The 12,342-nt window shown below is 56.1% G+C and overlaps 1 protein-coding gene across 1 annotated transcript; it reads left to right on the top strand.

Moving 5' to 3' along the window:
- Nucleotides 1-1,493: 1,493 nt before the first annotated feature.
- On the top strand, nt 1,494-11,798 carry TBX2 (T-box transcription factor 2). Its single transcript, XM_030462477.1, has 7 exons — nt 1,494-1,996; nt 2,720-2,987; nt 5,527-5,673; nt 6,864-6,940; nt 7,056-7,225; nt 8,573-9,186; nt 10,135-11,798. Exons 1-7 carry the CDS (start codon nt 1,632-1,634, stop codon nt 10,582-10,584), a joined length of 2,091 nt encoding a protein of 696 aa, XP_030318337.1. The 5' UTR covers nt 1,494-1,631; the 3' UTR covers nt 10,585-11,798.
- Nucleotides 11,799-12,342: the final 544 nt, after the last annotated feature.

The raw sequence follows: 12,342 nt of genomic DNA, 5'->3' as shown, positions 1-12,342 counted from the left end.
CGCCTTATCTGCCTCCCCCCCTCCCGGGTAAACATCCCCTCCGGCCGGCCACAGCCTCGCCGGCCCCGGGCCGCGCACCCCGACAGCGGGAGATGCGCCTCAGCGGAGGGTGCAGGGCGGCTGCCGGGACCCCCCCAGATCCCTCCCCACCGTCGGGGCGGCTGCCGGCAGGGCTGGGGGCGGCGGCAGGGAGCGACTCACCCGGCCTTGGAGGTCGCCTCTCCGCCGCCCGCAGCTCTCGGCCGGGCCGCGCTCACGGCTGCCGCCCCGTCGGCGCTGCGCGGGCTGCTGCGCGGCAATTGCGCGGCTCTGCGCGGCTCTGCGGCGAGCGGGGCGCGCCCCACCTCGATCCGCTCTCCAGGATCTGTCGTAAAGGCGGCAGCCGCCCCGCTCCCCCGGCCTCACCCCCCCTTCCCCGGTTCGCCGCCCCCGCACAGACCGGCGGGGGGCCCTTGGCCGCCGCCCCCCCGCCCCCGGGGCTCCGCGTCCGCCGCTCCCCGCTCCGCCGCGGTGGCTCCGCGCGTTGTCCCCGCACCGGCGGTGGCCGCTCCCCGGCCGCGGCGCAGCGAGGGCTGACCCGGTATGCGGAAAGGAGCCGGGGGTGGGATTTCGAGCACTTTTCTCTGTCATTGGTTAATATTTTATTCTGTTGACATGTTTTCTTACTGCCGATGCTTCCGACACCTTCTTCTTTTTTTTCTTTCTTTTTTTTTTCCCCCCCTTTTTTTTTTTTTTTCCTTCTTCCCTTCCTTCCTCCCTCCCTCCTCCTCCCACCCCCCCTCTCCCTCCCCGCGCCCCGGAGCTTGGCCGGAGCTGTCAAAACCACGCCTATGCAGATCCACAATTGGTCTGAAACGCGTAAAATCAGCAATCAAGGGGGCTTGGCTCATTAGCGGGCGGATCAGAGCAGGAAGGACATGTGAGATAGTCACAGTTTTACAGAGATCAGGACAAGATCTAACCGTTTCCACTCCGGCTCCTTTAGCCATGAGCAGCCCTGGCCCCAGCGCCGTCCTCCGCGGAGCGCGCAGCCGGGCCGGGGCGCAGCCAGGGCCCGCGGGGGTGTGAGGGCCAGCGCGGCCGCCCCTTGCTCCGCGCCGCTCCGCGCAGCCCCGCGCCGGCTTTTGTTTCTATTTTAGTGTTGGGAAGGACTTTACCGGGAGGGTTCTCTCCCTCGCTCGCTCTCCCTCGCTGCAACAACAACAACAAAAAATAAGGACCTACTGTCTCCCCTCCGCAGACCGGGAGTCCCAGGAGCCGGGAACTGCCTCTCTTTTTTCTTCTTCTTTTTATTTTTTGGTTGGGTTTTTTCTTTTATTTTTTTCTCTTTTTTTTTTTTTTTTTAATAATTTTTTAAAATTTGTTTTCATCTTTAGTTCCGCTGCTTTTTCGGCTTTTTTTGTGTGCTTTTTTAAAATTTTTCTCTGTGTGTGCGTTGGTGATTTTCCTTCCTCTTCCAGAGACTCGAGCGAGTTCGCTTGGCAGAAGAAGATAGAAAGGGAAAAAAAAAAAAAAGCCCCACAAAACAAACAAACAAACAAACAAACAAAAACCCAACAACAACCAAAATCGCACACACTCGTTTTTGGAAAGGGAATCCCTCTTTTTCTCCTGGATTTGTGGATGCACCGATGAGAGATCCAGCCTTCCCAGGGACTGCCATGGCTTACCACCCCTTCCACGCACCCCGGCCGGCCGACTTCCCCATGTCCGCTTTCCTCGCAGCCGCCCAGCCTTCCTTTTTCCCTGCTCTGGCTCTGCCTCCGGCCGCTCTGGCAAAGCCCATGCCGGACCCCGGGCTGGCCGGGGCGGCTGAGGCCGGACTCCACGTCTCGGCCCTGGGACACCACCACCAAGCCGCCCATCTGCGCTCCCTCAAGAGCCTGGAACCCGAGGAAGAGGTCGAAGACGACCCTAAAGTCACGCTGGAAGCCAAGGAACTTTGGGACCAGTTTCACAAACTGGGAACCGAGATGGTGATCACCAAATCCGGGAGGTAAGACTCCGGCCCCGCGCAGCCCCGCCGAACCCCACGGAGCCCACCCCGCACCTGCGCGGCCGCGCAGCCCCTCCGATTCGCCCCGTTCCCCCCCTAAAGGCTCGCCAAATCCAGCGACAAGAATTAACTCGGGGATTTTCGATCCCTGGAGTTTTTCGGAGGTGTTTAGCATTGCTCCGAGGTTCCCCCCCCCCCCGCCACCCCCAATATTAGTTTTCCGAGCGCGGTCCCAAATTAAATTTGTGCGCGCTAATTGAGCGCCCGTAATCCCCCGCTGCATTTGTTTACGCCGCTTCCTCCCCTTCTGCCAAACTTTCCCCGAAACCGGGGTCGTCCCCGGCCCTGCCCGTACACCCGGCCCCAGGGGAGGGCATCGGGTGCTGCCCGGGTGCTAGACCAGCGGCTAGTCGGAAGGCAGGGAAACGGAGTGAAATCCGGGATGAATTTTCCTTATTTCCCAGGATGGGAATTTTTTAAGGTGTTTTGTTTTGTTTTTATTTGGTGGTATTTTGTTCTTTTTTAATCTTTCCCCTGCTTCCTGCCCCCGACGGGTGCAGCAGAGCGGGGTGAGAAGCAGAAGAAAAGTGTGGAAAAAAAGCTGGGAATCTTCAGCGAAACTAAATGAAAAGATGGTGGTCTGGGGGGGCCGGGCGGAGCGGTGCGGCCGTCGGGTGTGGGGCGGGTGGGCACAGCCCTGTACCGCTCTGGGTCTCTCCGCAGGAGGATGTTCCCCCCGTTCAAGGTGCGGGTGAGCGGCCTGGACAAGAAGGCCAAATACATTTTGCTGATGGATATAGTGGCGGCTGACGATTGCCGGTACAAATTCCACAACTCTCGCTGGATGGTCGCCGGAAAGGCCGACCCGGAGATGCCCAAGCGCATGTACATCCACCCCGACAGCCCGGCCACGGGGGAGCAGTGGATGGCCAAACCTGTTGCCTTCCACAAACTCAAGCTCACCAACAACATCTCGGACAAACACGGCTTTGTAAGTGCGGCTGCGGGGCAGAGAGAACCCCCCCTTCCCCAGAGAAGGGACCCTCGCAAAAATAAATGGGGTTTGCCCGCTGCCGGGGCTGCCCGGTCCTGCTCTACCCGAGGGGGGGGGGGGTCGTGGGGAGCCGCTGGGCTTTAAATGCGTCTCCCCCCGGGCTGAAGCACAGCTGGGGCCGGGATGCACGGCGGGGCCTTGCTGGGCCCTATGGTGGCCCGGTTCTCCCATACCCCCGGGTCCCCAGTGCTGCCCGGTACCGAGAAGCAGGTCCCCGATGTCCTAGGACCGGGAAGGAGAAGGTTGGGCTGCCGATACCCCCAGGGTCCCCTTGGCTCCAGCATTCCCGGCCTCCCCGGCCTGTCCTGCCTCCTCGTGGCTCTGCGGGCAGCCAGATTTGGGGGGCTGGATGTGAGGGGCCGGGGGCGGCAGCCAGGGGAGCCCCGATGGGGAGGTGACTGGGCAGGTGCGGGCTGGGCTGGACCGGGCCGGGGGTACCGGTCCTGGAAGTAGAGGCACCTGCGCTGGGTTTTAAGGCTGGAAGCAGGGCCGGAGCCTTTGGCAGCTGCAGTTCCTCACCAGATGCTCCTGAAAGGTTCCCCAACGCCCCGATTTATTTCCTTATTGGTCATATTTGCATCTTATCCCGGAGGTTAAACAAACAAATAAAAAAAAAAAACCCGACAAGTAAACAGAAAAAAAAGAAGCCAAAATATCAACAACCCAAACAAACAAACAAACTCCCCCAAAGAATAAAAATAAAAAGAGAGAGAAGGAAAGAAAGGAAGAAACCGAAGCTTGCTGGCAATTTGCAGAGATTCGCTGGGTCAAAACGCGTGATCCTGCGGGAATACACGGGGGGAGGGAAAAAAAAAAATCACAGCGCCCAAGCTGGTTATCTCTAGACTCCGGACACGCATTTAGGGCGATAAAGGGAAAGTTCATCGTCCGGTGTTGGTTATTCGGTAATTAGCGGGGAGAAGGGGCCGGCGGAGCCGGGGAGACACGGAGCTCAGGTGGGAGAGAGCTCAGGCAGCTCCCCGGGAACTTTTTTAAGATATATATATATGTATTTTTATTTTTTTCCTTTTCTTTTTAAGGCAGGAAACAGCGTCTTTGTTAAATAATACATTGCAAGGTTATTTATAGACAGTAAAGGTAAATCGATAGAGAGGGAGTCTAAAAAATAGCTTTTTTTTGATACTGAGGGAAAAAAAAGACCTAGTTTGATTCAGCGTTTTTAACGGTTCGCCTCCTTCAATTAAAGATTTCTGGTATCTGTCGTTGTCCAAAATCCGGGCTGTGTTAAATCTGGGAGATGAAGGTTTAGCAACTGCCCATCTGGCCAGAGACAGATGATTTTTTTTTTTTTTCCAAGGAATGCAGCTTTGCACGCCTGAACGAGATTTTTTGCACCATTTTAATGATAAATCCCATGTAAATGATATTAATATAATAGCGATCCGACAGTTCATCAGCAGGTGATTATTGCTGGGGTTAAAAAGAGGGGGGATTTTTTTTTTTATGGCCTTCTAAAACGAAATGAAGTGATAATTATTTAGCCATTTGGCCGACGTGATTTGCCAATAATTACTCAAGCTTTCGCCCTTCCCCTACCAGTTCCAGGAGGTGAATACTGCATTTCAGCCCGACCACAGCAGATTGGGGAATTATTTAAATACCTATCAGGCAGGAAAACGTTGCCGGTGAGGGAGACGAGGTCGGAGCAGCCCCCGGGGTGCGGCTCGGGGGGTTTCGTCTGCTTCCGAAAATCCTCAGCCAAATTGTGTTGGATTCACATAAAAAAAAAATAAGAAAAAAAAGAATATTAATAGTTAAAAAAAAAAAAACAAAACGAGAGGATAGAGAATGGCTTTGAGTGTTGGCGAAGCTTTCAGACACCTGGTTGGAAAAAAAAAAAAAAAAAAGTCTGTTCTTTCTGCAGCGTTGCTCCGAGACATAAATTTAACATGGCTCTTGGTAAAACGCTCCTTTCACCTCGCAAGCTCTGTCTGGAGCTGGCACCGGTTTCTGCTGCCACCGACACCAACCGAGAGGCTTTTTAATATTATTTGTTGTGGTGGTGGCGAGATGGAGGTTTGAGGTTGTCGTGTTTTTGTTTTTTGGGTGGGTTTTTTTTTTTGTTTTTAAAGGACGGAAATATGAAAAGTGTCGAAAGCTCGCCTGGCGTTGGCAGGGTTGTAACAAAACGGGGAGATCCTTTTGCTGCTTTATTGCTGTGTTTCACACTCGCAAAGATGCTGCTGTGCCTGCCTTCCCCTGACCTCCTTATTTGGGGGCAGATCATGCAGCGGCAGAAACAAGCAAACCAAAAAAAAAAAAAGAGAAAAAGAAAGAGAAATCTCCCTCTTTGGCATCCGCCGGCATTCCTTCCTCGGGGTGAATTTTTATTATTTTTGGGGGGTTGTTATCGGGAGAAAAAGGATTTTTTTTTTTAGGGAGGTAGCTAGCCAGGAGGGGAAGGTGAGCGGTGAGGCTGACGGCAGCCCCGGGCTGTGCTCTCTCGCCCCCCCAGACCATCCTGAACTCCATGCACAAGTACCAGCCCCGGTTCCACATAGTCCGGGCCAACGACATCCTCAAGCTGCCCTACAGCACCTTCCGCACCTACGTGTTCCCCGAGACCGATTTCATCGCCGTCACCGCCTACCAGAACGACAAGGTACGGCCGGGCAGCCCCTGCCCTCCCCTCCTTACCCATTCCCCATCCCTTACCCTCACCCCTCTCCCATCCCTTCCCCTTTAGCAGGGTGTTTGTCTGAGTGGGCATAAGGACCTTTTTTTTGGGGGGGGGGAGAGTGGCCAAAAGAAGCAACAGGAGAAAGGTTAAAGCCCAGATCCTCAGAGCAGGAGGCACCCTTCATCCTACTCCAGCTATCATCGCTATCATTACTATTTCTATTTGTTATTATTTCTATTATTACTCTTGATATTGTTCCTATTTCTATTATTACTCTTGATATTGTCACTATTTCTATTATTACTATTGATAATGTGCTCCTGGACTTCGTTGCACCTTTTCTGGGCTGTGGGAGTCTCTTGCTGAATGCAGCACCAGCCTCACATGGAGAAAGTGCCCTGGGCCAGAAAAAATAGAGTTAGATAAGCTAATTTTAGTTGCTTTCGTGATTTAGCAAGTATCACCCTCCGAGCAGCAGAGCCAGGAGAGCCCGGTGGGGAGCGGAGAGCCTCTGCCGGCCCCGTCCGAGGGTTGTGTGTGTGTGTTTTAACCCAAAAGCTGACCCCCCACCTCCACCTCTGCCTGCTGATGCTAATTGACAGCTCTGTCTGAGGGTCCTGGTGGGCTTGTTGCCCTCGTAAAGTTTATGGCGAAGAGTCACAATCGATTAAAGAGCACTTTGTCTGCTCGGCCGCTGCAAGCTGAGCGGGGCAGCCGCCGGCCGGTGGGCCCCGTCGGGCCGGGGGCTGCTGCGGGCCGGGCCGGAGATTGCGGCGGGGTTGGGCGGCCGAACCTTTTTCCAGGGTTCCCTCTCGGGGCCGTATTTCATCTCCATGCATTATTGAGAGCCCTAATGTCGCCGTCCCCAAGAAGCCCGTGGCGGGGAGGGGATAGGAATAGCTTTTAACCAGCGCCGCGCGGCTCAGTCGCCATCTTCCCTCCGGGGGGCCGTGAAAAATAACTCCCTATCATTAAGACTTTATTAATAATTCAAGCCTAAACCTCAGCATCATTTTTAATAAAGCGTGCGGTGTGTTAAAGCGGGGCCGCCGGGCTGCGCAGCGCACCCCGGGCTCCCCGACGGCAGCGAGGATGGAGCTGGAGGCGAGGGGGGGAAACCGGGCAAAGGCTTCACACCTCCTTCTTTTCTTTCATCTCCCCCCACCCCGCAGATCACCCAGCTGAAAATCGATAACAACCCCTTCGCCAAGGGCTTTCGGGACACGGGCAATGGCCGACGGGAGAAAAGGTAAGGGGTGTCCCCTCCACAAACGCCTTTCCCCACAACCCCAACCCCTGTGCAGCCGCAGCTCCGCGCCCGCGGAGGGCCGGGCGCTGCTCGACGTTGCCTTCTTGCCCCGTAGGAAGCAGCTCTCTCTGCCCTCCCTGCGGATGTACGAGGAGCCCTGCAAACCCGACCGAGACGGCGGCGAGTCGGACGCCTCCTCCTGCGAGCCCTCGGCCGTGCGTGACGCCCTCCACTCCCCCGTGGGCCCCCTCCCCAGCCCCCTCCGCCTCAAAGGCAGCAGCAGAGGTAAATGGAAGATTCCCCCCAGCTCCGTCCCCACCGCGCCCTCGGGGATGAGTCCACCCGCCCGCACCCCCCATAGCTCCCCTCTGGTTTCCCCCATCCCTGCGTTGGAGGTGATGGGGGCTGGAGGGAAGCGATGTTCCCAAATTTCCCCTAAGTTCTGCTCCTTCTTGAGTGCCGGTTGCAAACTATTAGGGGGGAAAAAAAGGAGATGGAAATGGCAGGACAAAAAGAGAGCAAAGGTGAATGGCGTTCATGGGGTGCAATGTTTTCCTGTTTATAATGAATGTAAACAAGAAGAAACGGTAAAGCAGCCCATGTGCTGGATGGGTTTGCCCGGCTTCTGGCTGGTGTGTGCCCTGCCTTTCAGGGCTATTTCATACTCCTCTGGAAAAAAAAAAAAAATCATACATTTGGAAGGCAGAAAAAAAAATGTAACTGCAGGACTTCAAGCTAGTAAATGAAAATAAACCAGCACTTCCCACACTGCAGTTTTTAGACGCTGGGTTTTGTCTTGCCGCACTATCAATCTGCTGCTCTTTAAACTTTCCACCAGCCCGATTCCCTGCAAACCTTCATCAAATCTGCAACCACCATCACACCCCCCGCCCCTGCCCCGAGCTGGTGGAAGGGTTTATTACACCCCTCTCCTCTTTCAAAGGCTTCCCTGAATATTCTCCCCAGCCTGCAGAGCTTCACCTAACCCGCACCAAAATGTTGTTTTAGTTTAGCGGGAGCCGGTCGGGCAGGGGCTCTGCTCCCCTCACCCTCCCCAAGCCCCTCGTCTCCTTTCCTCTTCCCAGCTCTCTATGACAGTTTTTTGTTTTGTTTTTTTTTTTTTTGTTTTTCTTTTAATTCTTTTAATTAAAGCCCCTTTTAGGAAAGTCAGTACCATACTTCTTGCCTTAAAATTGGCTCTTTAAACCTGCCTCAACCTGCACATTTGGAATAAATCCACGGTGTGCTGCTGATCAGCTCCATGTAATTAAATATCTCCAGGACCATTTCCTCCAGCACTGTCCACCCGCCCCAGCCATCCCCTTTTGAGTTTGTGGCTAACGAGAGCGATGCTGTAATAGATTTTGGTCCTCCATCAAACATGTTTTTCCTGTTTGGCAGAGCAGTGGGGCTGCTGCTCCTAATCCCCCTTCCCCCAGAGCTACCACTCGCCACCAGGGCCCGTTTCTTTCCCCCAAAACATTAATTTCTCCCATTAATAACCCTTGGGGCTTTGCCGCAGCAATCTCTTCCCCCCTCCCCTCCCCACCTCCCAGGGCTCTCACCAATGACCCTCTCCTCGTGTCCCCTGGGTGCTTCTGCTCTGCCCCCCTGACCTCCATCCCCTTGCAGAGGAGAAGCCGGGGGCTGACAGCGACGCGGAGGTGGAGAAGGTGCCCGAGGAGCGGCCGGCGGCAGCGGGCAGCCCCGGCGGGGAGGACGCAACGCCCCACGGCAGCCCTTGGTGCCCCGAGGAGAGGAGCAAGGAGAGGCGCAGCCCGGAGAAGGTCAAAGATGGAGCATCCCCCCGGGAGGGTCCTGGTGAGGGCTTGTTCGGCGCCAGAGGCCTGGAGAAGGACAAGGTGGAAGGACGGAGGAAAGAGCCGGATCCGGGCAAGAAGGATGCGGAGGGTGTTGGGCTGAGCAAGGAGGCCTTTGCCCCCCTGATGGTGCACACGGACAGCCCCCCGCACCTGAGTGCTGGGCACCTGCAGAGCCTGGCCCTCTCTGGCCTCCACGGGCAGCAGTTTTTCAGCCCCCTGGGTGCCGGGCAGCCCCTCTTCATCCACCCGGGACAGTTCGCCATGGCCCCCGGAGCCTTCTCTGCCATGGGCATGGGACACTTGTTGGCCTCGGTGACCGGCGGGGGCAGCTTGGAGAATGGAGCCCTCTCATCCACCCCGGGTGCAGCAGGGACGGCCACCCCCTTCCCTTTCCACCTCTCCCAGCACATGCTGGCCTCTCAGGTAAGCCCTCACGCCCACCCTGTGTCCCTGTGTCCCTGTCCCCATTCCCGCTGTCCAGCTGTGCCTTGGGCCTTCCTCTCTGCCTCCTTCCCCAAAACTCCCTGAATGTACAGAGTGCTTTGGAGGGCACTGGTCAGGCCCAGCTGGTGCCCCCTCAGTGTGGAGACACATCAGGTGGCCTCAGTGCAAGTCAGGAGCTGTTGGTGCACCCACCAGCATCCCCTATACCACCCCCTGTATCTCCTGTGTCCAAGGAAGTGATGTTCCCCCAGCCCCCTAATGTGCATGGGCAGGACCTAGGGGACATTTTGAAGCTTGGCCACAGAGAATTCATTTGAGGAGGCCACACAGGATTCATTTGAGGAGGAATCTTGATTTATTTTACAGCTGATATGGTTCTCCCATAAGCAGGGGCAGAGTCAGGAGCTGTGGCCCTGTCTGGCCTGGCTGTCCCCTTCAGCAGCCCCATTCCCCCTCTATCTCCCTGCCAGCCCCAAAATGGCTCCCACATCCCCTGCACTTGTGTCACCTTCGCCAGCTCCTGTGATGATGAAACATAAAGATGTCTTTGGACTCCCCTAATTCATCGATCCTGCTTAACGATGTGTTTTAACGTGGTTAAAGGGCTGTGATGCTGCACAGATGGGGGCACCCTGAATGCAGGGCAATACGGGGACAGTGACAGAGAAGGGCCTGGAGAGAGCTGTGTGCCCAGGGCCACCACCTTGGCTCAGCGTGGGGTGGATGGGGCTCCCCAGCTGTACCCCCCAACCCTTCCCACGGGGCTATCCCCACTCTGTGATTTTAGGGTGACACCAGAGTGTCCTGGCTTTGCCTCGGCTTTCTGAAGGGAGCGTGACTGGGGCTTAGAGGGGGTCAGGCAGCATCAAGGGTGCATTGGAGTGTCGGCACGGCTCTCAACACCCTCCCCCCTCTTCTTTTCCACAGGGAATCCCGATGCCCACCTTCGGCGGACTCTTCCCCTACCCCTACACCTACATGGCAGCGGCTGCAGCAGCCGCCTCGGCCATGCCGGCCACCAGCGCCGCAGCCGCGGGGCCGCTCTCCCGCAACCCCTTCCTGGGCAGCACCCGTCCTCGCCTGCGCTTCAGCCCTTACCAGCTCCCGGTCACCATCCCACCCAGCACCAACCTGCTGACCACCGGTCTGCCCGCCAGCATCAACCCCGGTTCCGAGGGCTCCAAGGCCGGCAGCAGCCGGGAATCCAGCCCCCTGCCCGAGGTGCCCCTGCACAAAGGGGGCAGCCAGCGCCCCGCCGCCGCCTCTCCCAAGGGCTCCCTGAAGGAATCCCTCAACGAACTGCAAAACATCCAGAGACTGGTGAGCGGGCTGGAGAGCCAGCGGGAGCTGTCACCCGGCAGGGAGTCCCCCAAGTGACCGACGGGGTGGGCAGCAAGCCCTCCCGGCGGGGCGGAGAAGCACTGGTATTTTGTACAGCACAGTATAAATATTTATTGCGGAGCGAGGGGTGGGGGATGGATGAGGAACGGGGGGGCTGGAGCAGAGGGATGAAACCCCGCTGCCTGCGTGGACCCAACGCTCCAGAACCAGGAGTGAGAGGTGGGAGCGCAGGCCTCGCCCATCCCCCCCCTGGCTGTGGGGCTGGGATCGGCTTCCCCACCTCCCCCCTCCCACTCCAGTGTGGCCACGGAGCCCCCCCCAGCATCTCCACTCCCGCACTCGAGGCACTGGGCAGCTGTGGGAGGGGGGCAAGGAGCCGGCATGGAGGCACCTGATGGATGGGGTGGCCCAGCCCCCCTGCCCCAGCCCCGGGGAGGTAAGCGGGGCCAAAGCCTCATCTGGGCAAAGGGAGGGGGGGAGGAAAAAAATAATAAACAAACAAACAAACAAAAGAAATAAGAAAGAAAACACGGGAAACAAACCGCCTCGGCAGCCACCGCTGCACAGAGCTGGTACGGTGGGCGGAGCCCCGCGGGTACCCGGGCAAATATTTATGAAATAAATGGTAATTTGTGTAAATAAGCTATAAGGATCCCAGAATATGCAAATTGGTATTAATTTATTCAGAGTTGTACATTGGTGTGTACATAATATTTAGAGTTTAACTCATCGCATTTAAGTTTTTTTTTTCTTTTTCTTTTTCTTTTTTTTTTTTTTTTTTCATTTTACATGAACATATATATTGTAAATGAAAACTATTTAGCTCTTTGTGATTGAAGGAGATATCGGTTTCTTTTAACTGTGTTTTAAAATATTGTTTATCCCGCCTGTTCTCTAGGACAATCATGTGCCACCGGCAAAACAATTTTTGGAGTCATTGAAACTAAGAGCTCAATTCTCTTACAGACTTTGGGAGGGGGGGAAAAAACCCAACCAAACAAAAAAACATTAATCCAAATGGTGACAAAAATATCGCTACAGTGCGGGGTATAGAAAATGCAGGAATAAACCTCAGGTTTTTATTTTTCACTCCAGAACAACAACGAAAAAAAAAAATATAAGAAATTTAAATATCACAGGACTGTGCTCTATATTTGTTTTAAAATAAAAGATACATGATTTGCAACGTGCTGGTTACTCGGGTATCTGTCTGTTCAGTTTTCATGAATTCTCACATCTTTCAATAAAAAAAACCCAACAAACCACTCGGAGAAGTCCTGCCGGCTCCCGCTTGTTTCATTCCCTTGGCCCCACAGCCCCGTCGGGGCCGCCGCTTCTCCGCAGGCGCGCAGGAGGAGGATATAAAACGGGCCACTCGTTTTTCCGCGGTGACGGAAGCGGCCGCGCATCCCCAGCGGCTTCTCCGACCCCACCGCGGGCCGCGGCTTCGACGGGGACATAAAAATCCCCTGAGGTGCGCAGCCCTCCAGCCCCGCGGAGCGCTCCGCGGGGTCTCCAGGGGTAGAAGACCCTCCGCCGGCTGTGGGACTTGGACCCTTGGCGGGGTACGGGGGTGGGCGCAGGTGCGCAGGGTGGGGCGCGGAGGTGTCCGCGGGTGGGAGCTCACGGCTGCGACGGGGAGGATGCAGCTCCGGGACCTTCCACAGGTGCGGCTGTATCCGCAGGTGCGGCTGTGTCCGCACCATCCTCCGGACCGCCCCGGGAGGGCAGGGACCGGGCAGGCCGGTACCGTGCTGCGGGGATGCGCACCGGAGGGGAACGGAATGTTCTGGT

This window comes from Calypte anna, chromosome 19, assembly GCF_003957555.1.
Source record: "Calypte anna isolate BGI_N300 chromosome 19, bCalAnn1_v1.p, whole genome shotgun sequence".
In the NCBI taxonomy this organism is placed as follows: Eukaryota; Metazoa; Chordata; class Aves; order Apodiformes; family Trochilidae; genus Calypte; species Calypte anna.
The sequence above is the reverse complement of the archived record's forward strand: the minus strand, read 5'-3'. Positions and strand labels throughout refer to the sequence as shown.